Source organism: Abramis brama (genome assembly GCF_963993115.1).
Source record: "Abramis brama genome assembly, chromosome: 6".
In the NCBI taxonomy this organism is placed as follows: Eukaryota; Metazoa; Chordata; class Actinopteri; order Cypriniformes; family Leuciscidae; genus Abramis; species Abramis brama.
The window spans coordinates 8948895-8976762 of record NC_139968.1 but is presented as its reverse complement, the minus strand read 5'-3'; the positions used below and the strand labels follow the sequence as shown (position 1 = coordinate 8976762).

The following is a 27868-nucleotide window of genomic DNA, read 5'->3' as shown; positions in this document are numbered from 1 at the left end:
TATTTTGAGGAAAATAATAAATGTAATCAATTTTGGAATAAGGCTGTAACATAACAAAATATGGAAAAAGTGAAGCGCTGTGAATAGGCTACTTTCCAGATGCACTGTATAGCATTTACTCATCTGTACATATAACATCTGTAAATATAATACACACAAAAAAGAAAAGAAAAAAATGTATAATAAAAAATTAATGTGAAACATGAAAGGGACAAACACACACACACACACACACACACGCGCGCGCACACACACACACACACACACACACACAGACACACACATCTTATTGTCTATGAGGATTTATTACACATTTTGTTCTTATATTATTTCAGTGACAGAAGTTCAGCCGTAATAATAATGTGATGAAGAGAAAATAAGAGACTCTACAACATCTCACTGTTGCTGATTATCAAGCAGCTCAAAGTATTATGGGTAAAATCTCTCTAGTCTATTCTGATGCATCAACACAGTTTCACTGATGATTCAAACCAAACATTAAACCCAAGATAGAGTGGCTGAGTGAATGTGGTCTGGACTGTGTGGATGAGGCTCATTGTGTCAGAGACGCTGTAGAAGGAGAGAGTTCCTGCACTGTGATCCACATACACTCCTATTCTACGGCTGATGGACTTTACAGGGAGTTCAGTCTCCATCTTATTATGTCTGAATGAGTAACTGGAGGAAGAACAGTACAAACTCCAGGACTGATCATTAGATCCAAACATACACTCAATGCCCCGTCCCTTCCTGCTGATGCTCTTATATGACACTGATATAAACACACCATTATTCCCACTCCACTCAATCTCCCAGTAACAGCGTCCACTCACACTCTCTCTACACAACACCTGCTCCCAAAAATCAAATCTGTCGGGATGATCAGGATACGGCTGAAGCTCTGTGTCAGAGTTAGTAATCACTCTGTTCTTCTCAGACAGACTGAGGTGTTTATTCACTGTGTTCAGATCCAGAGTGAGCTGACGGGAATCTGATGGAGAGGAAACACATCAGAATCAGGAATTATGAATCTGTCTGATCTTTTAAAGTATGTAAACTCTTCATAACTTAATATTCAGTGTATCAGCTGTGTCTCAGTACAGCTGATAATATTTTAAATTATCAATTATTAAACTAAATCATGGTTTCTTTCACATTCAACAGGAAGAACATGAACACACTCAGTGAGTTTGTCTGCTCGTTTTCTTAGTCACTTACATTGTAGGAAGTCGTTCCTGGTTTTGGGATTAATGTTGGTGAATGTGACTGTGGAAATAAACAGACATGAACAGTGTGAAAAGAAATGAAAATATAAAATTCATCCATCTCTATACATTTCTAATGTGATGTTCTTCATGATAATAGATGATGTTGGACTTCATTTCTGAGAGCAAATGAATCTCCAGGGGCCTCGTTTATAAAACACAAATCTTGGATTTTATCCTAAATCAATATATATATATATAAATATGCTTGTCCATGATGATGAGTGCCAAACCTCTGAACAATCCAGGGATTTTTGTGGCTGCTCTGTAGGTGAAGTTGATGCACTAATTCACTATGGACTTGAATTTTAGCTGAACTGTGATGCATTTACGAACATTACCAAAAATGATTGTCCATATCGTCTCGGTTACGTACTGTATGTAACCCTCGTTCCCTGAGTTCAGGGAACGGAGACGTGTCGCCGGGGGAGTTCCCTGACGAATTGGGATCACGCTAGGGAGACGAATTGCCTACAAGTGAATTAAAACGAGCCAATGAATATTGGCATGCAGGATTTGCATTCCGCAGCCCGCCTACCTGCACGGGTATAAAAAGGCTGAAGCAACGCATGCATAGTGCTTTTCGCTGAGGAGCCGAACGGTGTCCAGTCCTCCGCGAAGGTACAGCACATGGCGAAGGGACGACACGTGAACTCAGGGAACGAGGGTTACATACGTAACCGAGACGTTCCCTTTCGTCCTGGGAACTCCGACGTGTCGTCGGGGGAGTTCCCTGACGAATTTGGATACCTAATAAAACGCCATGGTGCTGGCCCCTTCCAGCGCCCAGCTAAGCTACCCTGCAGCAGTTTCTTGTAATAAGTTGCGGGAGCTAGCTAGGGAATCACACTGCTGTTCCGCAAGACCCGCACAGTGGATTTTGGATAACACTGGGAAAGCGTGCACTAACCCCCAGGGGAGGGGGACGCTGCGGAAGACCAGCCTGCCTGAGGAAGGCCTGGAATACACATATGTACTAACCCATTAGGGTAGTGAAACATATGGCAGTCCCTGAGGTAGTCCCAATCCGAGGAATGTGGGAGCGTACTCAACAGGGACGACAGAACGAGTCTGTCAAGGGGAAGACACGGCTGAACTGCACGTGGCATCATGGGTCACCGAAGAGACCACTGGAAAAAACACCCAGTCTACTAGCAACTCCTACTAGAGGTAGCAGACCTGGCGCCAGGCGGTCCGCCAGGCCTGGCACCGGAGGGGTGATGGAGGAACTCACGAGGCTCACCGACGTAGGGCGCCATACGGAGCAAAGGACGCACGTATCCGGCCGAGGGGCGGAGTGGCGTAGCAAGCCGACACAACCTATTCTGTCGCACCACTGGCCGTAGCGAGTACTCGGGAGGAAACAGGTTCCACACATAGGCTATAGAATCTAGCGAACGTGTTCGGTGTCGCCCAGCCCACAGCTCTCCTTGAGCCAAAGCCCAGGAAGCGGCAACACCTCTAGTAGAGTGAGCGCGCAACCTGGGAGGACAAGGCTCACCCAGAGACTCATACGCTCGGGTGATAACATCCACTAACCAGTGAGCTAACCTCTGCTTGGAGACAGCCTTCCCCTTCTGCTGGCCTCCGTAACAGACAAAGAGCTGATCTGAGGACCTGAAGCTTTGCGTTCTGTCAATATAAACCCGCAGGGCGCGGACGGGACAGAGAAAAGCTAGGGCTGGGTCTGCCTCCTCCTGGGGCAGCGCTTGCAGGTTCACTACCTGATCTGCGAAGGGAGTGGTAGGAACCTTGGGCACATATCCGAGCCGGGGTCTCAATACAACATGAGAAAGGCCCGGCCCGAACTCTAGGCACGATTCGTCGACCGAAAAAGCCTGCAGATCCCCGACCCTCTTGAAAGAAGCCAATACCAACAGGAGCGCTGTCTTAATGGACAGGATATTCAATTCAACAAGGGCTCAAAGGGGTACAGAGTGCAAAACACTAGGTGAATTTAACCTCCTAGCACCCTTAAGGAATCTGATGATCAGGTCGTGCCTCCCCAAGGACTTACCTTCTACTGCATCGTGATGCGCTGCTATTGCAGTGACATACACTTTGAGGGTGGAGGGAGACAGCCTTCGCTCCAACCCATCTTGCAGGAAGGAAAGCACGACTCTGATCGGGCAAGTTCGGGGGTCCTCCTGACGGGAGGAACACCATTCGACGAACAGGTTCCACTTCAACGCATAGAGGCACCTCGTAGAGGGGGGCTCTTGCGGAAGTGATAGTGTCTACCACTGCCTGTGGTAGGCCATCTAGAACCTCTGCGTCCCGTCCAGGGACCAGACATGGAGTTTCCAGAGGTCTGGACGCGGGTGCCATAGAGTGCCCCGTCTCTGAGAAAGGTGGTCCTTCCTCAGAGGAATCGGCCAAGGAGGGGCTGTCGCGAGGAGCATGAGTTCCATGAACCAAGTCCTGGTGGGCCAATACGGCGCCACTACAAGGACCTGCTCCTCGTCCTCCCTGACCTTGTACAGGGTCTGTGCAAGAAGGCTCACTGGGGAAAACACATACTTGCGTAGGTCCTGGGGCCAGCTGTGAGCCAGGGCGTCCGTGCCGAGTCAGGGAGTAAAACCACTGGCAATGGGTCGTGTCTGGAGAGGCAAACAGGTCTACCTGTGCGATTCCGAAGACACTCCGAATCAGCTGGACCGCCTGGGGATGTAGTCGCCATTCTCCTGGCAGGGGAGGCAGCCGTGAGAGCTCGTCTGTCACACGGTTGATCTCCCCTGGAACATGAACGGCATGAAGCGACCGCAGATGCTTCTGACTCCAAGGAGGAGGAGGTGGGAGGCGAGTCGCGACATGCGACGGGAGCGTAGACCACCTTGATGGTTGATGTACGCAACGGTCGCAGTGCTGTCCGTATGGACCAGTACATGCATGTGTCCGAGAAACCCCTTTAGGTGACACAAGGCTAGGCGTACTGCTTGCAACTCTAGGCAGTTGATGTGCCAATGCAGCTGGGGCCCCGTCCACAGACCCGAGACTGCATGCCCTTTGTACGTGGCCCCCCACCCCATGACAGAGGCATCTGTGAAAACCACAGCATGCCTGGAAACCTGGACTAAGGGCGCTCCAGCCCAAAGTAACGCAGGATCCGGCCACGGGGAGAAGGTTTGGCGACAGTGCGGGGTCACTTTGACCCGGAATGTGCCGCTCTGCCACGCCCACCTCGGGACTCGATCGTGAAGCCAGTGCTGAAGCGGTGTCATATGTAACAGGCCGAGCCTCTCAAATTGTTTCAGTGGAACCACTGTCCTGCCTCAAAGGAACCTGAGGCAGGTGAGCACTGACTGGACGCGTTCCTCCGTGAGACGCGCAGTCCGGGCGACCGAGTCCAGTTCCCTACCGAGATAAGAGATCCTCTGCATGGGGCAGAGTTTGCTCTTATCCCAGTTGACCAGAAGCCCCAACCGGCTGAGGTGCCGAAACACCATGTCCCTGTGATCGCACAACATCTCGCAAGTGAGCTAGAATGAGCCAGTCGACTATATAGATGAGAATGCGAACGCCTTGTTCTCTCATGGGAACAATGGCCACCTCCGTGACTCTGTGACAGGGCCAGCCCGAAGGGTAGGACTTTGTACAGATGCGCTCAACCCTCGAAAGCAAACCGTAGAAACGGTCTGTGTCGAGGAAGAATCGAGACGTTAAAGTACGCGTCCTTCAGATCGATCGCTGTAAACCAATCCTGGGGACGGATGCATTCGAAAATGCGCTTCTGCGTGAGCATTTTGAACGGGAGTTTGTGCAGGGCCCAATTCAAAACTCGCAGGTCCAGGATTGGCTGTAACCCACCGCCTTTCTTGGGTACAATGAAGTAGGGGCTGTAAACCCAAACCTCATTTCGGCAGGAGGGACCGGCTCAATCGCGTCCTTCGCCAGCAGGACATCAATCTCTTCCTGCAAGACAGGGGCACCCACTGACCGCACACGGGTGAAGTGGATGCCCCTGAACTTTGGAGGCCGGCGTGCAAACTGAATTGCATAGCCGAACCGAATGGTTCTAGCCAGGCTTCCAGATACGGTCTCAACAAACCCACCCGAACCACCGGCGTACCCGCGGAGGGGCAGCGAGATGGAAGACAGGGACCCGGCTCTTGTGGCATTGTAGCGACCGAGAGCGGGGTCTGGGCGTTTTAACTTGACACCAACCTGCTTCCACCTGTGGGCAGACAGCAGAGAAGGCCCGTGGGCATTCTGCTGCGGGCTGCCCGGTGGCGAGGGGAGTGGGAGAGACGAGGAACGAGGCCCTGACTCCTCGTGACCTGGTCTCTGCGCCTCCGGGCCCAGCTGCAGACAGGAGCGACGCAGCAGAGGCTGCGTCACTGCTATCCGCGAGCTGGGGAGAAGGGAACGGGAGTGGCGCCGTTCGGGGGGGCCGCGCACTGCCATTCTGACCCTCTCGGACGGAGGAGACTGGTCTTACTGGTCTGCCAGACTCGACCGTGAGGGGAAACGAGGAGTGAGGCCCGGGGGCATCGAGTCCTGGTTTCCGCCTCCTCACCCAGCGAGAGACGAGAGTGACAAGGCCGTAGCCCTCACTGTCATCTGAGCGCTGTGGCCCGTGAGTGACTCAGAGGAAGTGGACTGCTCAAACTTTGGGTACCGCTGACTGGATGACCAGCGGCAGAACAGAAATGAAATTCTCCACCCGGCCCTCCCCCGGGGGAAGGAGTGGTGATGACACACACTCCCGAAGAACAGACATCACATACTCCGGGTCGCTCCTCTCAGGGTCGTTTCCCTTCCCTTTGCTGGGGGGGGAAACAAACTCCGAGCGGGCTGGTTTTGAGGCGCTTCTGGACCACCAGTGTGGACATCGTCTGACCGAGGGCCAGCGCTGTGACTAATCACGGTCAGTCACTAAGCGCAGCTCCCCGAATCAGAACTACCCACATGCACTGAATGTGTAGGGGTAGTGAGAGAGGAAAACTTCTGCAGATTTAGGCATGTTTGGCTTGCCATATTGGCACCAAAATGCTTCCATACTGCCAAAAGTTTCCACACGCATCCAGGCACTTTAGACCCAGGAAGTGTGGCTGTCGAGTCTGAATCTTCAGCACGAGAACACACCATTATAGTAGGAACTCAGCATCATTTTCAGAGTATAACAGCCCTCTCTCCGATGTAGCGATCGACATCTGTCCTCCCCTGGGGCCCCGGATGAAATGCTTGGTCCCTCATGAGAAGGACCAAAATCCCATTCAAAGCCTCGACGGCACACGGCACGCTGAGTGGCTCAAGCCCTTACGAGAAAGGGGAGACGAACAACGTGCCGACGTGGTCATGCACTCATGAGAGAACATGAACCACCCATGAACACAGTCTCAACACACTGATTAGGCATGTGAAACAGCGATCATGGCCGTCAACCAGGCATGCAAGACAGTGAACGTGGCCATCGCCTCGATGACACACGGCACGCTGAGCGTTCAAGCCCTTAGGCAGGACGAACAACGTGCCGACGTGGTCATGCACTCCTGAGAGAACATGAACCACCCACAAAAGTAGCCTCACACACTGATTAGGCATGTGAAACAATAAACGTGGCCGTCAAATGAGGACATGAAACGATCGCATCCAGAAACACACGAGTGAAACGTCATCCTGAAAAGGACGCGATCTTCACTCGTGTTGCTCTTTCAGGAAGAAAGTACTCTCTTTGTGCTGAAGCACACAGGGACCCAACGCGGCAACACAGCGGGGAAACTGCAAGCCCGCTGTGCGCACTCAACCGTTTACCAGCTGTGAAAACAGCTTTTGAATTAACAGCGTGTAGACGCAGCCGGCAGACAGGAAATCGCGCAGTCGCTGAAACGCCATCACGCCAACACAGAGAGATCCCTTCCCGAAACAGCAGACTCGTGGAGCGTAAGATAGATACAATCTTAAAGCTCATTCACTCAGAGAGGACACAATCGGTCGGCTCCAAAGCTAAAAGCACTATGCATGCGTTGCTTCCGCCTTTTTATACCCGCGCTGGTAGGCGGGCTGCGGAATGCAAATCCTGCATGCCAATATTCATTGGCTCGTTTTAATTCACTCGTAGGCAATTGGTCTCCCTAGCGTGATCCCAATTCGGCAGGGAACTCCCCCAACGACACGTCGGAGTTCCCAGGACGAAAGGGAAGGATGTTTTATAAATTATAGTAACATTCCTGAAATTGTTGAACATTCACATTTAGGATCATTCTATGCACATGTTTATAAGCGAGGCCCAGGACTTTACCTCTGTCAGAGATCTTCTTGAGCTCCTCTTTGCAGAAACCCTCCAGTTTGACTTTCAGCTGACGGACAGATTCTCTCACGCCATCAAAAGAGGAGAGAGAACTGAAGAAAACGTCATTCACATCTGTAGATTCAGGAGGTGCTGAGAGAGACTGGAAACTCTACAGAAAACAGAAATCAAAACTCATCAGCTCCACACTTCACTCAATAACCTGCACTACTATCAGATCTGTGCAGCTCTTGTTCACTTGATTTATCTTCAGTAATTCAGCTCAATCCAGCACTTTCACACAATCAGAGACTTTCTTATAATATTCATTATGTGGCATTAATGATACAAATTCTAGTGTTTGTCAGTTGCACTCCTTGAGGAAAAGAAGAATACTTTAGCATACTTTTAAAATTTACTTATTATGGAAATAATATACTTGGAAAAAGTCATTCTCAAGTGTAGATTGAATAATGTTTTCGGACACTTATTTGCAATTAAATGAATGTATTATAATTTAAATATACATTAAATGCAAGTAGCTGAACTTTCAGAGTGTTTTTCAGTCACTTAAGTAGGATTTAATTACATCTTTAAATTCTATCATCTTGAATTTAAATATGGTTAAAGTTAGTCCACTATTATCCTGTTATTCTAGATCTCTGTTACCTGCAGGAAATGGATGTGATGCTGTGTGTGTGAAAGCTGCTCCAGCTCAGCGTCTCTCCTCCTCAGATCATTGATCTCCTGCTCTAGTCGCTTTAGTCGTCCTTCAGCTCGACTCACTGCATCCTTTTCCTGATCTCTGATCCACTGCATCGCCTCAGAACGGCTTCTCTCAATGGAGCGGATGAGCTCAGTAAAGATCCTCTCACTGTCCTCCACTGCTGTCTGTGCAGAGCGCTGTTACACACATCACAATCACACAGTGAGTTCAGCAGGACTGAAGGAGGAGAGTCCTGACTGAGACGTCTCAAACTTCTCTTCTTCTCCAGACTCACCTTATGAGACGCCACAGCCTCTCTCAGCTGCTGAAGATCTTTCTCTCTCTGCTGGATTCTCTGACGGAGCTTTATCTGAGTCTCCTTCAGCTGAGTCTAAAGGACAAAACAACAACAGGAAATGTCACATAAAATGAGAGATTATGAACGAATATGAAGCCAAAGTGTCAGCATTATTTCACTTACTTTTACTCGTAAGTGGCCTTTTATTGTAATTAACATTATATTATCTGCAAGTCCCATTTTTAAAGATTTGAGATTTGAAGAACACTACAATTGCAAGTTTTTAGATCGGTATGACAGTGAGTAAATGAAGAGAGAATTGAGAAGTTCATACCTGTTTCTCAGTCCTCTGTGCTTCAGCTGATACAGTTTTGTGTTTTTTATGTTCATATTCCTTACATAGCACACAAATGCACTGTTGATCAGTGATACAGTACATTTCTAGCTCTTTATCATGTTTACGGCAGATCATGTCCTGCAGTCGTCCAGTGGCATCAATCACTTTGTGTGGCTTACGTGAGTGATATTCCTCATGACGGTCAAAATGAGTTTGACAGTAAGATTCCTGACACACCAGACAGGACTTGACGGCTTTATATTTTCTTCCAGTACAGACGTCACACTCCACGTCTCCGGCTTCAGCATAACAGTCAGCAGGAAGTTTAGTCTTCTTCAGTTTATCCACCACTTCAGCCAGAATGGTGTTTTTACCTAAAGCAGGTCTTGGACTGAAGGTCTGTCTGCACTGAGGGCAGCTGTAGACTCTCTTCTCATCCTCCTGATCCCAGCAGCCTGTAATACAGATCTTACAGTAACTGTGTCCACAGTGGATAGTCACTGGATCCTTCAGGAGATCCAGACACACTGGACACATAAACTCATCCTGAGAAAATCTGGCCTCTGCCATTTTACTGCATGAATACAGAGAGACACAAACACACAAAGCTCAACAATACTTTAGTTTCTGTTTCCCTGAACTGTGTTGAAATAGTTTCCTGCTTCTGTGTTTGAGTGACGTGTGTAAAACTGGTGTGTCTGTTAAGCAGCTTCTTCCTTCCTGCTCAAATAAATGTATGCAAAGCGTGTTAGTGAAGAGCGGCTCTGTGATCAGTAGTAAATGCTGCTCCATCTCTGAAAGCACTGCAAGTTTCAGTCACATATAACGTTCATTTGAAAAAGCAACATGCGTCAAACATCTGTCCAAACTTGTTATGTGAAGCGTAAATAAACCTGTTGTCTAACAAATGACATGTAATAACATGTTTTTACTACAAACTTCCTTCATAACATCAGTCGAGTGTTTGAAATAACATCCTTTTGAGCTGATGTATCATAGATATGATAGAATGAGACAGACAGTATATTATTTTATAGTATTCTAAACAGTGACAAAGGCTGTCGATTAACATTGCATTATAAATAGGCCTATACTATTACTTCGGTCTGATCTTCTGTGTTTTTTTTTGTTTGTTTGTTTTTTGTCTTTTGTCTCCGTGTCTGCGTGCCTTGTTGTCTTTTGAGCACATGGGTTTTGTTTTGACAGCTCGCCATGTGCTCCGCTGTCATTGTGGTGTTTCTCCTCCCACTCGTTATCCACGCTGGGGCTGGACCGAGACCGCGGGACATCCACGCTGCACTTCCCCGGGCCAGAGTGAAGTTGGATCAAAAAGCAGGTGAGTGGCCTCTCTCTGGGTAGCTGTTAGCTGACACACCCACACATTCATTCATGCATTTTGGTTGAGACTGACTCCCATGCTATTTTGCATCACGTAGGGAAAGTGTTACAACCGATAACTACAAATATAAAATCTCCTAGACGACTGTAGTAGTAATATATTTGGTTTCTTATATCAGAGATAATTAACACTGCGTCACTGGTGACGCTTGGATCAGTCTTTGATGTGAAGTGCTCTCTTGACCCCGTGGACGATGATTTGGACTTTCTCTTTTCTTTTAGTGTTCCTGCTAATTTTTCTGGGCTCATTGAGAGCAAAATAAACATTTCTGTTTCCTGCAACTGAATCCATATTATTATGGAAATAACCAAAACAAGGCTTGAAGAACTCAAATACACCATTGCAGCAGTCGTGCTTTGTCTTAATGTTTAATCAGACAAAGCATTTCTATCTTCTTTTTATTCAGCTACAGCGATAGCTTGATGCCTTTTTCCACATTATGGTATTCCTGGAACATCATAAGATATTATATTACTTCTGTGAGACATACTTTTTCCCCAAATCATGCAGCCCTACTTTGTGTTGTGTCCTGCATGATGGGAACTTGCATCTCAATCTGAACAGTCAGATCAGATTTCATAAAAAATAATAATAAAAAAATCCTAACTTGAATCAGATTTTAAACAGATTTCAAATATGGATGTAAACATCAGAATTCATGTGTGTTTTTGATCCATAAAGCAAAATTTTCATAAAGCCAATATTTATTTCTTCCTCTGCCTTTTTCACATATCTACCACTAGTGATATTCATAAGTAATATCCAACATTGATCCTAATGGTCACTTTTATGTATTTATTGTTTAGGACCTATTCAACGTTAAATAGTTAATGAAGTAAAACACTTAAAGGCATAGTTTACTCAAATTAAAATACTTTCTCATCCTCATGTCAGCAGACATGCTTGTTTTGCTTCAGACCTAAAGGCTGCAACACACCACAAATATATATTATTATAAATGCTAATAGTTCAGTAACAACACAGAATGAACAGATGAAAACAAAAAACAAATGAAAGCCAAAGTTGTCAAATTAATTATAATCTTCTTATTGTGCAACTATTATAATACAATTAATTCTCAGCATGGAAACAAAGAATACAAAAGAATATTAAGACAATAAAATAAACCTCAATTATTTCAGCTGAATTCTGATGTGTTTTGAAGGTGATTAGCAAACTGTAAAATCATCTAATTTAAGAGACTGGCTCTAAAATGTCACTTGCGTCTGGAATACTTCATTCTGACTGGTCTATTGCAGCATTTAGCGGTCAGATATTTCCTAATATTCACCATCATCAATGGCAACACTGTAAATCAGAGCGCTCATCTGAACTTAAAACCGGCTCTCATATCATACTGCTTTTCATACAAACATAACTGCCGCCATCTTGCATCTATAATTTCCTCAGAATATGAATATAATGTAATATTATTGCAGTGTTCATCTAGTTTCTAATCCGATTGTAATGAACTGTTTTAATGAAGCACTTCAGGTTCCATCGTCCTGAAGTCAATGGATGTTTTGAATGGATTGAATGGTAAACACAAGCTCAAGATATTTTTACGTTTTATTCTATGATATTGAACAAAAGAATGCAGACAAAGGTAAGATCCAAACACAGTTTATTTAGACACACACAGGATGTAAACAGGTGAGTAAGTGGAATGTAGTGATGGGAAGGTTGATACCGAGGCTCCGATGCACGTTTCAAAGCACTATTGTATCACACACTGTACCGATGCTTGTATCGAAATGACAATACCACGTGATTGATGACGTTTGAAGCTTCAAACGCAATGCGGTATCATGGTCGATCAGTTCATATATGTCTACCTGGATGACATATTGATTTTTTCATCGTCTCTCCAGGAACATGTGCAGCACGTTCGACAAGTGTTTTTTGTCAAGGTGGAGAAATGCGCTTTTCATGCACAGTCTGTTCCTTTTCTAGGTTACATCATTTCGGATGAGGAAATGCACATGGATCCTGAGAAGATCAAGGCTGTGGTGGATTGGCCATGTCCAGATTACCCGCAAGGCCCTACTGAGGTCTCTGGGGTTCGCCAATTTCTACCGGCGTTTCATTCGCAATTTCAGCCAACTAGCCGCACCTCTGACCGCCTTGACCTCCCCCAGAACGATATTCAGGGTGTCAGACGCAGCCGAGGTTGTGTTTGCCAAACTGAAGGGTTGCTTCGTTTCAGCCCCCATCCTGATAACCCCTGATCCATCACGTCAGTTCGTGGTGGAGGTCGATGCGTCAGAGGTGGGGGTAGGTGCAGTGTTATCCCAGCGTTCTCCTTCAGATGACAAGATGCATCCTTGCGCGTTTTTGTCTCATCGTTTATCCCCTGCCGAGCGCAATTATGACATTGGCAAAAGAGAGTTGTTGGCAGTCAAGTTAGCATTGGAGGAGTGGCACCACTGGTTAGAAGGGTCAGGGGTACCTTTTATCGTCTGGACCAATCACAAGAACTTGGAATACATTCGGACTGCTAAAAGACTAAACTCCAGGCAGGCTCGGTGAGCTCTTTTTTTCGGTCGTTTTGATTTTACTCTCTCGTACCGCCCGGGTTCCAAAAACATCAAACCTGATTCTTTATCGCGTATTTTTGACCGTTCCCGAACGCCCATCTACTCCCCAGTGCATTTTACCAGAGACTCTATTCATCTCTACACTCACATGGGAGATCGAATCGAAGGTCAAGAAGGCCTTAGAAGGGGTAACGCCTCCGGCTCGTTGTCCACCGAATCGTTTATTTGTGCCTGAGTGTTTACAGTCCAGCGTTATCCAGTGGGGACATTGTTCCAATGTGGCTTGCCATCCAGGAGTTAATCGCACTAAATTTTTAGTCAAGCAACGATTCTGGTGACCTCTTATGGCTCGTGATGTTCACAGTTTTGTCTTGGCTTGCTCAGTTTGCGCCACGGGTAAGACTTCTAATCGACCTCCAGATGGGTTACTTCAACCGCTGCCGGTGCCTTCGAGACCCTAGTCCCATATCGCTCTAGATTTTATCACCGCCCTCCCAGGGTCACACGGTAGTTTTGCGGCCCATTTCGTTCCCTTGCCCAAATTACCCTCAGCCAAGGAGACAGCGTTGATTGTCGATTAACCACGTCTTTCGGCTACATGGCCTCCCGACAGACGTGGTTTCTGACAGAGGACCCCAATTTGTGTCCAAATTTTGGTGAGAATTTTGTAAACTCCTGGGGGCGACTGTCAGTCTGTCCTCTGGGTTCCATCCCCAGAGCAATGGTCAAACTGAGCGAGCCAACAAGGATTTGGAGAGACAGTTGTGATGTTTAGTGTCCAAGAATCCTTCCTCTTGGAGTCAGCAACTGTCTATGGTGGAGTACGCCCACAACACGTTGCCAGTGTCATCCACGGGCCTATCACTGTTTGAGTGTAGTGTAGGGTACCAGCCACCAATTTTTCCAAGTCTGGAATCCGAAGTCGCAGTCCCCTCCACCCACGCCTTCTTCCAGAGGTGTCACCACACTTGGACTAGAGCCCGTGAGACTTTACTTCAAGTGGGGGTCTCGGAGCGGAGAGGAATGTCCTTGGTAGAAAGCCACACTTTGGAACCGACGACGTATACGGGAGGCCTAAGCCGATCGCCACCGGCATAGGCCTCCCGTATACGTCGTCGGTTCCAAAGTGTGGCTTTCTACCAAGGACATTCCTCTCCGCTCCGTTTCTAATAAGCTTGCACCTAAATTCATTGGCCCGTTTTCTGTCACTAAGATCATTAGTCCGGTGACAGTCTGCCTTAATCTTCCTCCAGTGTACAGGAGGATTCATCCCGTCTTTCATGTGTCCAAAATTAAGCCCGTTTTCTTTGCTCGCATTAATCCGCCAATTGTGTGGGCGTGCCGGCTCGTTAGCACCCATCAATGATCCAGCTCATCACTCCCGTTACCAGCTGCAGCTCATCTCATCACCTATATATAATCACCACCTTCTCATCTACTTTGTCAGATCATTGTTTGTGGTGTCCCGGTGTGTTTTCCAGTCTGCGTTCGAGTCTTGTGCCTTCCGTGTTCCTGTTCATGTTCCTGTGGATTTACTTTGGATTTATCTCACCTCTGGACTCACTTCATCGCACTGCTGCACATCCATCACCGGGTTCATCTGGCCATCGGGGTCCCTGCGCCGCTAGCCTGTTCTCTGGACTTTTTCATCATTTATATCACAATAAAAAAAACGTTTACTTCCTTCCATCATTTCATTAGCCTGGATGCCAGCCGAACTTAGCCCCACCCACAAAATTTTTAGGTCGGGAAGTTCGGTCTGGACTCGATCCGTTGAGGAGCTATTATGCCCGAACAAAAATTGTTCGGACCAATCAAATTGTCAGGGGCGGGCTTTATACGATGATGGACAGATGAGCAACGGTAACGTAATCATCCACGTCATCAACGAGTGCTTGGGTTGAATTCAAATGACTGCCGCTGGAGAATTGAGATTTCACGAGTTCACGCTTACAAATTAGTCAGATAGAATAAATGCATATTTGGCGTGCTGTCCGAGGAGAGGGCTCGGTATTCGGCCCGAACCCAAAGTACTCCCCCCGTATTCCTGGCTGTGGAAGGACAAGCCGAGAGTGACTGGAGGGATGCTGAAAACTGTCAAGGAATGTTAGGTGAGTTGACAGAGTGAATAATATGCTTCCTCTCATGCTGATAGGGTAGACATGGTGTTTGATGACAAGTTGATTGGATTGAGTACATCATGTGTAAATTCCGCCATCGCGTCTGTTATAGAAGATATCGACAGCGCATTAATTTTAAAAGAGGAAAAGAGAATCGCGATCAAGGCATTTGTCGATCGGAAACATGAATGAAAACTTACTCCGTTGCTCTGATTGGTTGTAGGTCTATCCAATTGAGTGCAGAGGCATTTTCTTTCCTGGTTCGGTTGAAACACGCCCTATAATCAAAGCTCAATGGACCAGTATCAGACTCACATTCTGACTAGAATCTGAGTATGATGACGTCAGGCTATCATTTCATGACAGAACAAGGTAAATAAATAAAACCATGTAATGAAATGAACATGCTACCATCTGGAATGTCGCGTCCATCACGATCTTTGTCTAATCTAGGACTTCTGGAAATTTCAGGCCCTGGAGTTTCTTGTTCTTGGACCGGGACACAAGACTCGTCCTGACAGTATTGTGGCGACTCGCTGGCCACCTCTGGAGGAGAACTGGCTCTCTCAGGAGAAGGAGGAGGGATGGTCCTAATAGTTGAACACTCTGTGGAGATTTGTATTTCAGATGAATCCGACACAGCACCAGACTTTTGAGGTGACTTTCATTAGGTATCAGTATCAGCCTCGGGTTCTGAGGTCTGAGTCCCTTTCTTCTTCTTCGATAAGGGGCTTTGAGTAAAAAAAAAAAGAGCTTTTCTTTTAGAGGGACTTTTCTACATGCTTTTCTCCGTGAGCTTATGCTGAAGGTGCTTTAAAAACCGATCCTTCATGGACTGCCAGCTGTGGTCGGTCACACGCCGCTTCTCCATTTCTTTCCAAACCAGGTTTCCTTTGGCTTCATGCTGCCGCTTTTCCATGAACTTAACAATAGTGGCGTCGCTTCAGGCGAGTAACCCATATATATATTAGATATATTATATATTAACCCATAGATATATTATTTCAAATTAGGGGTATAGTATTGTACAAATTTCTGGTTGACATATTATGGTGGATCATGAACTATACAAAAACGTAAAATTATTTCTGACAAAAGACCTAGAAGCATTCGGCTGCAATGCAACTTGGTTTTATATGTTTATACACATACACACGTTTCTTCTTTTCATTTACAAACAGTTTTATATTTTATGTATTGCAGAATTCAATCTTTGATCATTGTCTTGACTCTTGACTGGCAAAATTATATTTTGAATGAAGTAAAACCTAATTTCCCTTTCGTCCTGGGAACTCCGACGTATCGTTGGGGGAGTTCCCTGACGAATTGGGATCACGCTAGGGAGACCAATTGCCTACGAGTGAATTAAAACGAGCCAATGAAAATTGGCATGCAGGATTTGCATTCCGCAGCCCGCCTACCAGCGCGGGTATAAAAGGCGAAAGCAACGCATGTATAGTGCTTTTAGCTTCGGAGCAGACCGGTTGTGTCCTCTCTGAGTGAATGAGCTTTATGATTGTATCTATCTTACGCTCTACGAGTCTGCTGTTTCGGGAAGGGATCTCACTGTGTTGGCGTGACGGCGTTTCTCCTTTTTCGTGAAGGCTTGAGCCGCTCAGCATGCCGTGTGCCATCGAGGCTTTGAATGGGATTTTGGTCCTTCTCATGAGGGACCAAGCACTTCATTCGGGGCCCCAGGGGAGGACAGATGACGATCGCTACATCGGAGAGAGGGCTGTTATACTCTGAAAATGATGCTGAGTTCCTACTATAATGGTGTGTTCTCGTGCTGAAGATTCAGACTCGACAGCCACACTTCCTGGGTCTAAAGTGCCTGGATGCGTGTGAAAAATGTTGGCAGTATGGAAGCATTTTGGTGCCAATATGGCAAGCCAAACATGCCAAAATCTGCAGAAGTTTTTCCTCTCTCACTACCCCTGCACATTCAGTGCACGTGGGTAGTTCTGATTCGGGGTGGAGCTGCGCTTAGTGACTGACCGTGATTAGTCACAGCGCTGGCCCTCGGTCAGACGATATTCACACTGGTGGTCCAGAAGCGCCTCAAAACCAGCCCGCTCGGAGTTCGTTTGCCCCCTGCAAAGGGAAGGGAAACGACCCTGAGAGGAGCGACCCAGAGTATGTGATGCCTGCTCTTCGGGAGTGCGTGTCATCACCACTCCTTCCGCCGGGGGAGGGCCGGGTGGAGAATTTCATTTCTGTTCCGCCGCTGGTCATCCAGTCAGTGGTACCCAAAGTTTGAGCAGTCCACTTCCTCTGAGTCACTCACGGGCCCCAGCGCTCAGATGACAGTGAGGGCTACGGCCTTGTCACTCTCGTCTCTCGCTGGGTGAGGAGGCGGAAACCAGGACTCGATGCCCCCGGGCCTCACTCCTCGTTTCCCCTTACGGTGCCCCTCCGCGGGTACGCCGGTGGTTCGGGTGGGTTTGTTGAGACCGTATCTGGAAGCCTGGCTAGAACGCTTCCGGGTCCGTCACGATGGCTCATCCGCACCATTCGGTTCGGCTATGCAATTCAGTTTGCATGCCGGCCTCCCAAGTTCAGGGGCATCCACTTCACCCGTGTGCGGTCAGTGGGTGCCCCTGTCTTACAGGAAGAGATCGATGTCCTGCTGGCGAAGGACGCGATCGAGCCGGTCCCTCCTGCCAAAATGAAGTTTGGGTTTACAGCTCCTACTTCATTGTACCCAAGAAATGCAGTGGGTTACAGCCAATCCTGGACCTGTGAGTTTTGAATTGGGCCCTGCACAAACTCCCGTTCAAATTGCTCACGCAGAAGCGCATTTACGAATGCATCCGTCCCCAGGATTGGTTTGCAGCGATCGACCTGAAGGACGCGTACTTTCACATCTCGATTCTTCCTCGACACAGACCGTTTCTACGGTTTGCTTTCGAGGTATCTGTACAAAGTCCTACCCTTCGGGCTGGCCCTGTCACGGAGTCACGGAGGTGGCCATTGTTCCCATGAGAGAACAAGGCGTTCGCATTGTCATCTATATCGAAGACTGGCTCATTCTAGCTCACTCGCGAGATGTTGTGCAATCACAGGGACATGGTGCTTCGACACCTCAGCCGGTTGGGGCTTCAGGTCAACTGGGATAAGAGCAAACTCTGCCCCATGCAGAGGATCTCTTATCTCGGTATGGAACTGGACTCGGTCACCCGGACTGCGCGCCTCACGGAGGAGCGCGTCCAGTCAGTGCTCACCTGCCTCAGGTTCCTTCGAGGCAGGACAGCGGTTCCACTGAAACAATTTCAGAGGCTCCTGGGGCATATGGCAGCCGCAGCCGCAGTAACGCCGCTCGGCCTGTTACATATGACACCGCTTCAGCGTTGGCTTCACGATCGAGTCCCGAGGTGGGCTTGGCAGAGCGGCACGTTCCGGGTCAAAGTGACCCCGCACTGTGGCCAAACCTTCTCCCCATGGTCGGATCCTGCGTTTCTTCGGGCCGGAGTGCCCTTAGTCCAGGTTTCCAGGCATGCTGTGGTTTTCACAGATTCTTCTGCCATGGGGTGGGGGGCCAAGTACAAAGGGCATGCAGTCTCGGGTCTGTGGACGGGGCCCCAGCTGCATTGGCACATCAACTGCCTAGAGTTGCAAGCAGTATGCCTAGCCTTGTGACACCTCAAGGGGTTTCTCAGACACAAGCACGTACTGGTCCGTACGGACAGCACTGCGACCGTTTCGTACATCAACCATCAAGGTGGTCTACTCTCCCGTCATATGTTGCGACTTGCCTCCCACCTCCTCCTATGGAGTCAGAAGCATCTGAGGTCACTTCGTGCCGTTCATGTTCCAGGGGAGCTCAACTGTGTGGCAGACGAGCACTCACGGCTGTCTCCCCTGCCAGGAGAATGACTCCATCCCCAGACGGTCCAGCTGATTGGAGTGTCTTCGGAGTCGCACAGGTAGACCTGTTTGCTTCTCCAGACATGACCCATTGCCAGTGGTTTTACTCCCTGACTGAGGGGAGCCTCAGCACGGACGCCCTGGCTCACAGCTGGCCCCGGGACCTGCGCAAGTATGCGTTTCCCCCAGTGAGCCTTCTTGCACAGACCCTGTGCAAGGTCAGGGAGGACGAGGAGCAGGTCCTTCTAGTGGTGCCGTATTGGCCCACCAGGACTTGGTTCACGGAACTCATGCTCCTCGCGACAGCCCCTACTTGGCCGATTCCTCTGAGGAAGGACCTCCTTTCTCAGAGACGGGCACTCTATGGCACCCGCATCCAGACCTCTGGAAACTCCATGTATGGTTCAGTCCATGTATGCGGAGGTTCTCGATGGTCTGCCACAGGCAGTGGTAGACACCATCACTTCCGCTAGAGCCCCCTCTACGAGGCGCCTCTATGCGTTGAAGTGGAACCTGTTCGTCGAATGGTGTTCCTCCCGTCAGAAGGACCCCCGAACTTGCCCGATTAGAGTTGTGCTTTCCTCCTGCAAGATGGGTTCGAGCGAAGGCTGTCTCCCTCCACCCTCAAAGTGTATGTCGCTGCAATAGAGGCGTATCACGATGCAGAAGAAGGTAAGTCTTTGGGGAAGCACGACCTGATCATGAGATTCCTTAAGGGTGCTAGGAGGTTAAATCCACCTCGTGTTTTTCACTCTGTACCCTCTTGGGACCTAGCTCTGGTACTTAGAGCTCTTCAAAGTCCTCCCTTTGAGCCTTTGTTGACAGTAGAGCTTAATATCCTGTCCATTAAGACAGCGCTCCTGTTAGCATTGGCCTCTTTCAAGAGGGTCGGGGATCTGCAGGCTTTTTCGGTCGACGAATCGTGCCTAGAGTTCGGGCCGGGCCTTTCTCACGTTGTATTGAGACCCCGGCTCGGATATGTGCCCAAGGTTCCTACCACTCCCTTCGCGGATCAGGTAGTGAACCTCCAAGCGCTGCCCCAGGAGGAGGCAGACCCAGCCCTAGCTTTTCTCTGTCCCGTCCGCGCCCTGCGGGTTTATATTGACAGAACGCAAAGCTTCAGGACCTCAGATCAGCTCTTTGTCTGTTCCGGAGGCCAGCAGAAGGGGAAGGCTGTCTCCAAGCAGAGGTTAGCTCACTGGTTAGTGGTTGCTATCACCCGAGCGTATGAGTCTCTGGGTGAGCCTTGTCTTGCCAGGTTGCGTGCTCACTCTACTAGAGGTGTTGCCGCTTCCTGGCCTTTTGCTAAAGGCGCCTCGCTGACAGACATTTGTAGAGCTGCGGGCTGGGCGACACAGAACACATTTGCTAGATTCTATAGCCTACGTGTAGAACCTGTTTCCTCCCAAATACTCGCTACAGCCAGTGGTGCAAGGGAATAGGTTGTGCTGCCTTGCTACGCCACTCCGCGCCTCGGCCGGATACGTGTTTTGCTCCGTATGGCGCCCTACATTGTTGAGCCTCGTGAGTTCCTCCATCACCCCTCTGGTGCCTGGCATGGCGGACCGCCTGGCGCCAGGTCTGCTACCTCTAGTAGGAGTAGGTGTTTAGTAGGTGTTTTTTCCAGTGGTCTCAACGGTGACCCATAATGCCACGTGCAGTTCAGCCGTGTCTTCCCCTTGACAGACTCGTTCTGTCGTCCCTGTTGAGTATGCTCCCACTTCCCTCGGATTGGGACTACCTCAGGGACTGCCATATGTTTCACTACCCCAATGGGTTAGTACATATGTGTATTCCAGCCCTTCCTCAGGCAGGCTGGGCTTCCGCAGCGTGTGGGTCTTGCGGAACAGCAGTGTGATTACAAGACTTATTACAAGAAACTGCTGCAGGGTAGCTTAGCTGGGTGCTGGAAGGGGCCAGCACCATGGCGTTTTATTAGGGATCCCAATTCATCAGGTAACTCCCCCGACCACACGTCGGTGTTTCCAGGACGAAAGGGAACGTCTCGGTTACGTATGTAACCCTCGTTCCCTGAGTTCAGGGAACGGAGATGTGTCGTCCCTTCGCCATGTTGCTGTACCTTTGCGGAGGACTGGACACCGTTCGGCTCCTCAGCGAAAAGCACTATGCATGCGTTGCTTCCGCCTTTTATACCCGCGCTGGTAGGCGGGCTGCGGAATGCAAATCCTGCATGCCAATTTTCATTGGCTCATTTTAATTCACTCGTAGGCAATTGGTCTCCCTAGCGTGATCCCAATTCGTCAGGGAACTCCCCCGACGACACGTCTCCGTTCCCTGAACTCAGGGAACGAGGGTTACATACGTAACCGAGCCGATTCACAACCATAACTTAGTGTAAGATAGTTTATTTACACTCGCAGACCTCCTACCATGAGTAATACTTTAAATACTTGCACGTCGCAGGCTTTCCCTGCAATTCTGCTTTGCAGCAAAGAGCAATACATACAAAAAGCCTTGTATGAACCCACTACCTGTCGAGAGACCAAAACATTGATGTGAAAGAAAATATATACTACCTGTGTTTCACAGTGTTACAGAAGTGAGTCCAGACAAACACTGAGCTGAGAGACATGTGAACAACATATTTCACAATAAGAGTCACGGCTCTATCGCCTGCGATTAGAGACTCCTGCACGATAAAAAACTAATGTGAAACATGAAAGGGACAAACACACACACACACACACACACATCTTATTGTCTATGAGGATTTATTATACAAATTTGTTCTTATATTATTTCAGTGACAGAAGTTCAGCCGTAATAATAATGTAATAAAGAGAAAATAAGAAACTCTACAACATCTCACTGTTGCTGATTATCAAGCAGCTCAAAGTATTATGGGCAAAATCTCTCTACAGTCTATTCTGATGCATCAACACAGTTTCACTGATGATCCAAACCAAACATAAAACCCAGGATAGAGTGGCTGAGTGAATGTGGTCTGGACTGTGTGGATGAGGCTCATTGTGTCAGAGACACTGTAGAAGGACAGAGTTCCTGCACTGTGATCCACATACACTCCTATTCTACGGCTGATGGATTTTACAGGGAGTTTAGTCTCCATCTTATTATGTCTGAATGTGTAACTGGAAAGAGTGCAGTACAAACTCCAGGACTGACCATTAGATCCAAACAAACTCTCATGACCCTCTCCCTTTCTGCTGATGCTCTTATATGACACTGATATAAACACACCATTATTCCCACTCCACTCAATCTCCCAGTAACAGCATCCACTCACACTCTCTCTACACAACACCTGCTCCCAAAAATCAAATCTGTCGGGATGATCAGTATACGGCTGCTCTGTGATAGTGCAAGTAATCACACTGTTCCTCTCAGACAGACAGAGGTGTTTATTCAATGTGTTCAGATCCAGAGTGAGCTGATGGGAATCTGATGGAGAGAAAACACATCAGAATCAGAAATTATGAATCTGTCTGATCTTTTAATGTATCTGAACTCTTCATGACTTGAAGGGATACTTCAGGATTTAGCATTAAGCTTTGTATTAGTAGAAAACCTGTAGTATGTTCGAATGACCGTGCTTTCCACCCTCATATCCCCCTGAGACAAGAGATTTATGTATTTTTTGTCTGGAAAAAATCCTCCGATGATGCAAAAATCGTCATTTTGCGTCATCGGAGGATTTTCTGGCCAGAGGCTAAAGACTACAGCCAGTAGTAGGGGCTGTCCCGCATGTTTTCAACCCGCCCATAGAGGGTAGGATCTCACTCACAGAATGTACACACAGTTTCAGCCGTCTTTCTTTGGAAGCTAATCTAGCAGGCTCTTGTTTTGTGGAGAAAGCTGAGTAGTAGGAGAAAGCTGAGTAGTAGGGGTTACCATCCTCTTTTTCCCGGACATGTCCGCCCGTTGAGATCGTCCAAAATGTCCGGGATTCGGCTTTTGCTTTCTGCGGTCACCATTCATTGTTTACATGCACACCTTTTGTTTCTAACTTTTGTTTCTAACTATCTAACTGAATTCATTCCGATTGGTGAATCTGAATGTAGTGTTTACATGAACGCTAAACAAGTGATCGGTTGATGTGCGTTTTAACATTGCTAAGAAAATTCCCGCTCCTCCGTGAGAGATACGAGACCGCAGCATCTCAATAATGACGCCACCGGCCTCGCGCCGTTCTCCCGCGGCCGTCAGCCTCGTCCTGCTCGCCACAGTATACATAATGAATGGTGACTGTAGAACGCAAAAGCCAAATCCCGGACATTTTGGGCGATCTCGATATCCCGGGCAAACTCGTCACAGAGACTCACTAGTAGCCTAACCTTGTTTTCAACTGTGCTCTCTAACCGGTAGGCGTGTCTTGGGAGTGGCCTCCTAGGGCAGCGAAGCAAGTGCATTCTGGGAGTTGTTGTCTTTCATCCACATAAGCCAAAAATACATTTTCTGGCTTTTCTCAGTCTAGAAAGCTCCAAATTCAAAAATTTCTTCACATTTCTTCTACATAAATGACCTAGGCTATTTTAAATACACATTCATCTTTCCAGAGGTGAAGTATCCCTTTAATATTCAGTGTATCAGCAGTGTCTCAGTACAGCTGATAATCTTTTAAATTATCAATTATTAAACTCATAAATCATGATTTCTTTCAGCTTCAACAGGAAGAACATGAACACACTCAGTGATTTTGTCTGCTAGTTTTCTTAGTCACTTACATTGTTGGATGTCGTTCCTGGTTTTGGGATTAATGTTGGTGAATGTGACTGTGGAAATAAACAGACATGAACAGTGTGAAGAGATAAAATTCATCCATCTCTACACGTTTCTAACGTGATGTTCTTCATAATATAGACGATGTTGGACTCATTTCTGAGAGCAAATGAATCTCCAGGGGCCTCATTTATAAAACACAAATCTTGGATTTTATCCTAAATCAATATATATATAAATATGCTTTCCCATGATGAGTGCCAAACCTCTGAACCATCCAGGGATTTTTGTGGCCGCTCTGTAGGTGAAGTTGATGCACTTGTTCACTATGGACTTGAATTTTAGCTGAACTGTGATGCATTTACAAACATTACGAAAGATAATTGTCCATATGGATGTTTTTTAAATTATAGTAACATTCCTTAAATTGTTGAACATTCACATTCAGGATCATTCTACGCATGTGTTTATAAACGAGGCCCAGGACCTTACCTCCGTCAGAGATCTTCTTGAACTCCTCTTTGCAGAAATCCTCCAGTTTGACTTTCAGCTGACGGACAGATTCTCTCAGGCCATCAAAAGAGGAGAGAGAACTGGAGGGAACGTCATTTACATCTGTAGATTCAGGAGGTGCTGAGAGAGACTGGAAACTCTACAGAAAACAGAAATCAAAACTCATCAGCTCCACACTTCACTCAATAACCTGCACTACTATCAGATCTGTGCAGCTCTTGTTGACTTGATTTATCTTCAGTAATTCAGCTCAATCCAGCACTTTCACACAATCAGAGACTTTCTTATAATATTCATTATGTGGCATTAATGATTCAAATTCTAGTGTTTGCCACTTTAGCACACTTTTAAAATATACTTATTATAGAAATAATATACTTGAAAAACTTATACTCAAGTGCAGATTGAATAATGTTTTCGGACACTTATTTGCAATTAAATGAATGTATTATAATTAAAATATACATTAAATGCAAGTAGCTGAACTTTCAGAGTGTTTTTCAGTCACTTAAGTAGGATTTAATTACATCTTTAAATTCTATCATCTTTGAAATATGGCTAAAGTTAGTCCACTATTATCCTGTTCTTCTAGATCTCTGTTACCTGCAGGAAATGGATGTGATGCTGTGTGTGTGAAAGCTGCTCCAGCTCAGCGTCTCTCCTCCTCAGATCATTGATCTCCTGCTCCAGTCGCTCCAGTCGTCCTTCAGCTCGACTCACTCCAGACTTTTCCTGATCTCTGATCCACTGCGTCGCCTCAGAGCGGCTTCTCTCAATGGAGCGGATGAGCTCAGTAAAGATCCTCTCACTGGTCCTCCACTGCTGTCTGTGCAGAGCGCTGTTACACACATCACAATCACTCAGTGAGTTCAGTGGGATTGTAGGAGGAGAGTCCTAACTGAGGCTTCACAAACTTCTCTTCTTCTCCAGACTCACCTTATGAGACGCCACAGCCTCTCTCAGCTGCTGAAGATCTTTCTCTCTCTGCTGGATTCTCTGACGGAGCTTTATCTGAGTCTGCTTCAGCTGAGTCTAAAGGACAAAACAACAACAGGAAATGTCACATAAAACGAGAGATTATGAATGAATATGAAGCCAAAGTGTCAACATTATTTCATTTACTTTTACTCGTCAGTGGCCTTTATTGTAATTAACATTATATTATCTGCAAGTCCCATTTTTTAAAGATTTGAGATTTGAGGAACACTACAAATGCACATTCAGTACAATTAAGCGGACTTATTTTTTTAAATCGCTGAAGTTGTTTAGATTACTTTTTGTCTCCTTTTGAGGTTAAAACTGTGAATGTGTGACTAAAATAGATGAGACGTTCTTCAAAATGTCATATTTTAAATTCCACAGAAGAAAGTAAGTCAACCCGTTTTAGATCAGTATGATGGTGAGTAAATGAAGACAGAATTTTAACTTTTGCTCAAACAATCACTTTAAGTTCATACCTGTTTCTCAGTCCTCTGTGCTGCTGCTGATACAGTTTTGTGTTTTTTATGTTCATAATCCTTACACAGCACACAAATGCACTGTTGATCAGTGATACAGTACATTTCTAGCTCTTTATCATGTTTACGGCAGATCATGTCCTGCAGTCGTCCAGTGGCATCAATCACTTTGTGTGGCTTACGTGAGTGATATTCCTCATGAGGGTCAAAATGAGTTTGACAGTAAGATTCCTGACACACCAGACAGGACTTGACGGCATTGTATTTTCTTCCAGTACAGATGTCACACTCCACGTCTCCAGCTCCAGCGTAACAGTCAGCAGGAAGTTTAGTCTTCTTCAGTTTCTCCACCAGTTCAGCCAGAATGGTGTTTTTGCCCAAAGCAGGTCTTGGACTGAAGGTCTGTCTGCACTGAGGGCAGCTGTAGACTCTCTTCTCATCCTCCTGATTCCAGCAGCCTGTAATACAGATCTTACAGTAACTGTGTCCACAGTGGATGGTCACTGGATCATTCAGAAGATCCAGGCACACTGGACACATAAACTCATCCTGAGAAAATCTGGCCTCTGCCATTTTACTGCATGAATACAGAGAGACACAAACACACAAAGCTCAACAATACTTAAGTTTCTGTTTCCCTGAACTGGGTTGAAATAGTGTCCTGCCTCTATGTTTGAGTGACGTGTGTAAAACAGGTGTGTCTGTAAAGCAGCTTCCTCGTTCCTGCTTAAATAAATGTATGCAAAGTATGTTAGTGAAGAGCGGCTCTGTGATCAGTAGTAAATGCTGCTCCATCTCTGAAAGCACTGCGAGTTTTAGTCACTTATAGCGTTAATTTGAAAAAGCAACATGTGTCAAACATCTGTCCAAACTTGTAATGTGAAGCGTTCATAAACCGGTTGTCTAACAAAAGACATGTAATAACATGTTTTTACTACAAACTTCCTTCATAAGATCATTCAAGTGTTTGAAATAACATCCTTTTGAGAGCTGATGTATCATAGATATGATAGAATGAGACAGACAGTATATTATTTTATAGTATTCTAAACAGTGACAAAGGCTGTCGATTAACATTGCATTATAAATAGGCCTATACTATTACTACGGTCTGATCTTCTGTTTTTTTTTGTCTTTTGTCTCCGTGTCTGCGTGCCTTGTTGTCTTGTTTTAACAGCTCACCATGTGCTCCGCTGTCATTGTGGTGTTTTTCCTCCCACTCATTATCCACGCTGGGGCTGGACAGAGACCGCGGGACATCAGACAGGGATTTGGTGTGTCATCAGACTGGCCAGACTTAAACGACCAATGCTGGAGGACAGGTACTGAACTGAAGTGGACCTCTCACTGTCAACCTGTAGAGATCTCTGATGCAGTCGTAGAGGACCCATCTGTCATCGTGGAAGCCAGGCTGCACCATAACAACGTTGTTCTCCATCTCCAGCCTAGAACATCAAGGTAGACTCTCTTGTCTATTCAAAGAGCCCAAAATATGGAGTACTGGTCCAGTCTAAAACTCCAGGGAAAGTTGGCAAAACTGCCCTGCGCGGACCACTCTGTATCACACATCATCTACAGCAATGCTACCATCAGTGAGGAGATTTCACTTTCTGCGTAAAAGCACATCTGCAGTTTCTTCCTACAAAATGCAACTTATCACTGTGGTTTCACTCCACCCATTCGCCCCTCTGCATGCTGCATGACCCCCCTCAACACCTGGAGTCAGTAGCCCACATCATGAACAGTTGTTCATCATTTAAAGGATTATATATTGCCAGACATGACAGACTTCTAAATGGGAGGATTTCTAAAACAGGGGCCAAACAGTTGGCAAAGTACTGTTCAATCTCAGCAATTATAATAAAGTATATAAAATGTGTGTGATGCTGGCTAAGTCACAGTCGATGACAAGGTTAAATTGTAAATTTTGTAATTGATTGAAGTGCTCACACTTCAGATCTATCTGTTTTTTATCATGTTTTTGATATTAGTGGTATGTTGAGAAATCAGGGGCCCTCTGATTTTCCAACCACCCTAATAACAATCAGAAAGTTTAAACATTTTGAATTTAATAGTAGGTCTGTAGGATTGAAAATAATCCAAGATATTTTAAATGAACAAAGACAAATGCAGCCACTCGAAACTACAGAACCCATAGTCAACCGGGCCAAGGCATGGAAAGCCATCCCTGGTGTGTCACGATGGGGTATGAACACAGTAGAACAAGGTTACTCGCTCAAATTCACTCTCAATCCACCCCGATTCGTGGGCATAATCCACACTTCGGTGGAGAGCAACGTGTCTCACGTCCTCCACGCTGAAGTGATGAGCTCACTGGAAAAGGGGGCTATAGAGGCAGTGACAGGAGTTTCCCCATAGCGTATAGCTACGCAATACTCACTTCCTTATCTCAAGGAACCGAGGTTACGTTAGTAACCGAGT

General features: G+C 46.8%; 1 protein-coding gene and 1 pseudogene across 2 annotated transcripts; both read right to left on the bottom strand.

Annotated features, from left to right (window-relative positions):
- Positions 1-59: 59 nt before the first annotated feature.
- LOC311085546 (tripartite motif-containing protein 16-like) lies at positions 60-26280 on the bottom strand (annotated as a pseudogene). The gene is made up of 7 exons (XR_014609593.1): positions 25427-26280; positions 24906-25001; positions 24573-24807; positions 23949-24108; positions 23462-23509; positions 21583-22178; positions 60-391 (listed from the first exon to the last, which is right to left on the bottom strand). The product of XR_014609593.1 is annotated as a tripartite motif-containing protein 16-like (transcript).
- Positions 384-9503, bottom strand: LOC311085543 (tripartite motif-containing protein 16-like). The gene is made up of 6 exons (XM_084118037.1): positions 8833-9503; positions 8496-8591; positions 8164-8397; positions 7507-7666; positions 1219-1266; positions 384-991 (listed from the first exon to the last, which is right to left on the bottom strand). The coding sequence occupies exons 1-6, from the start codon at positions 9403-9405 to the stop codon at positions 465-467; spliced, it is 1638 nt and encodes a 545-aa protein (XP_083974163.1). The 5' UTR covers positions 9406-9503; the 3' UTR covers positions 384-464.
- Positions 26281-27868: the final 1588 nt, after the last annotated feature.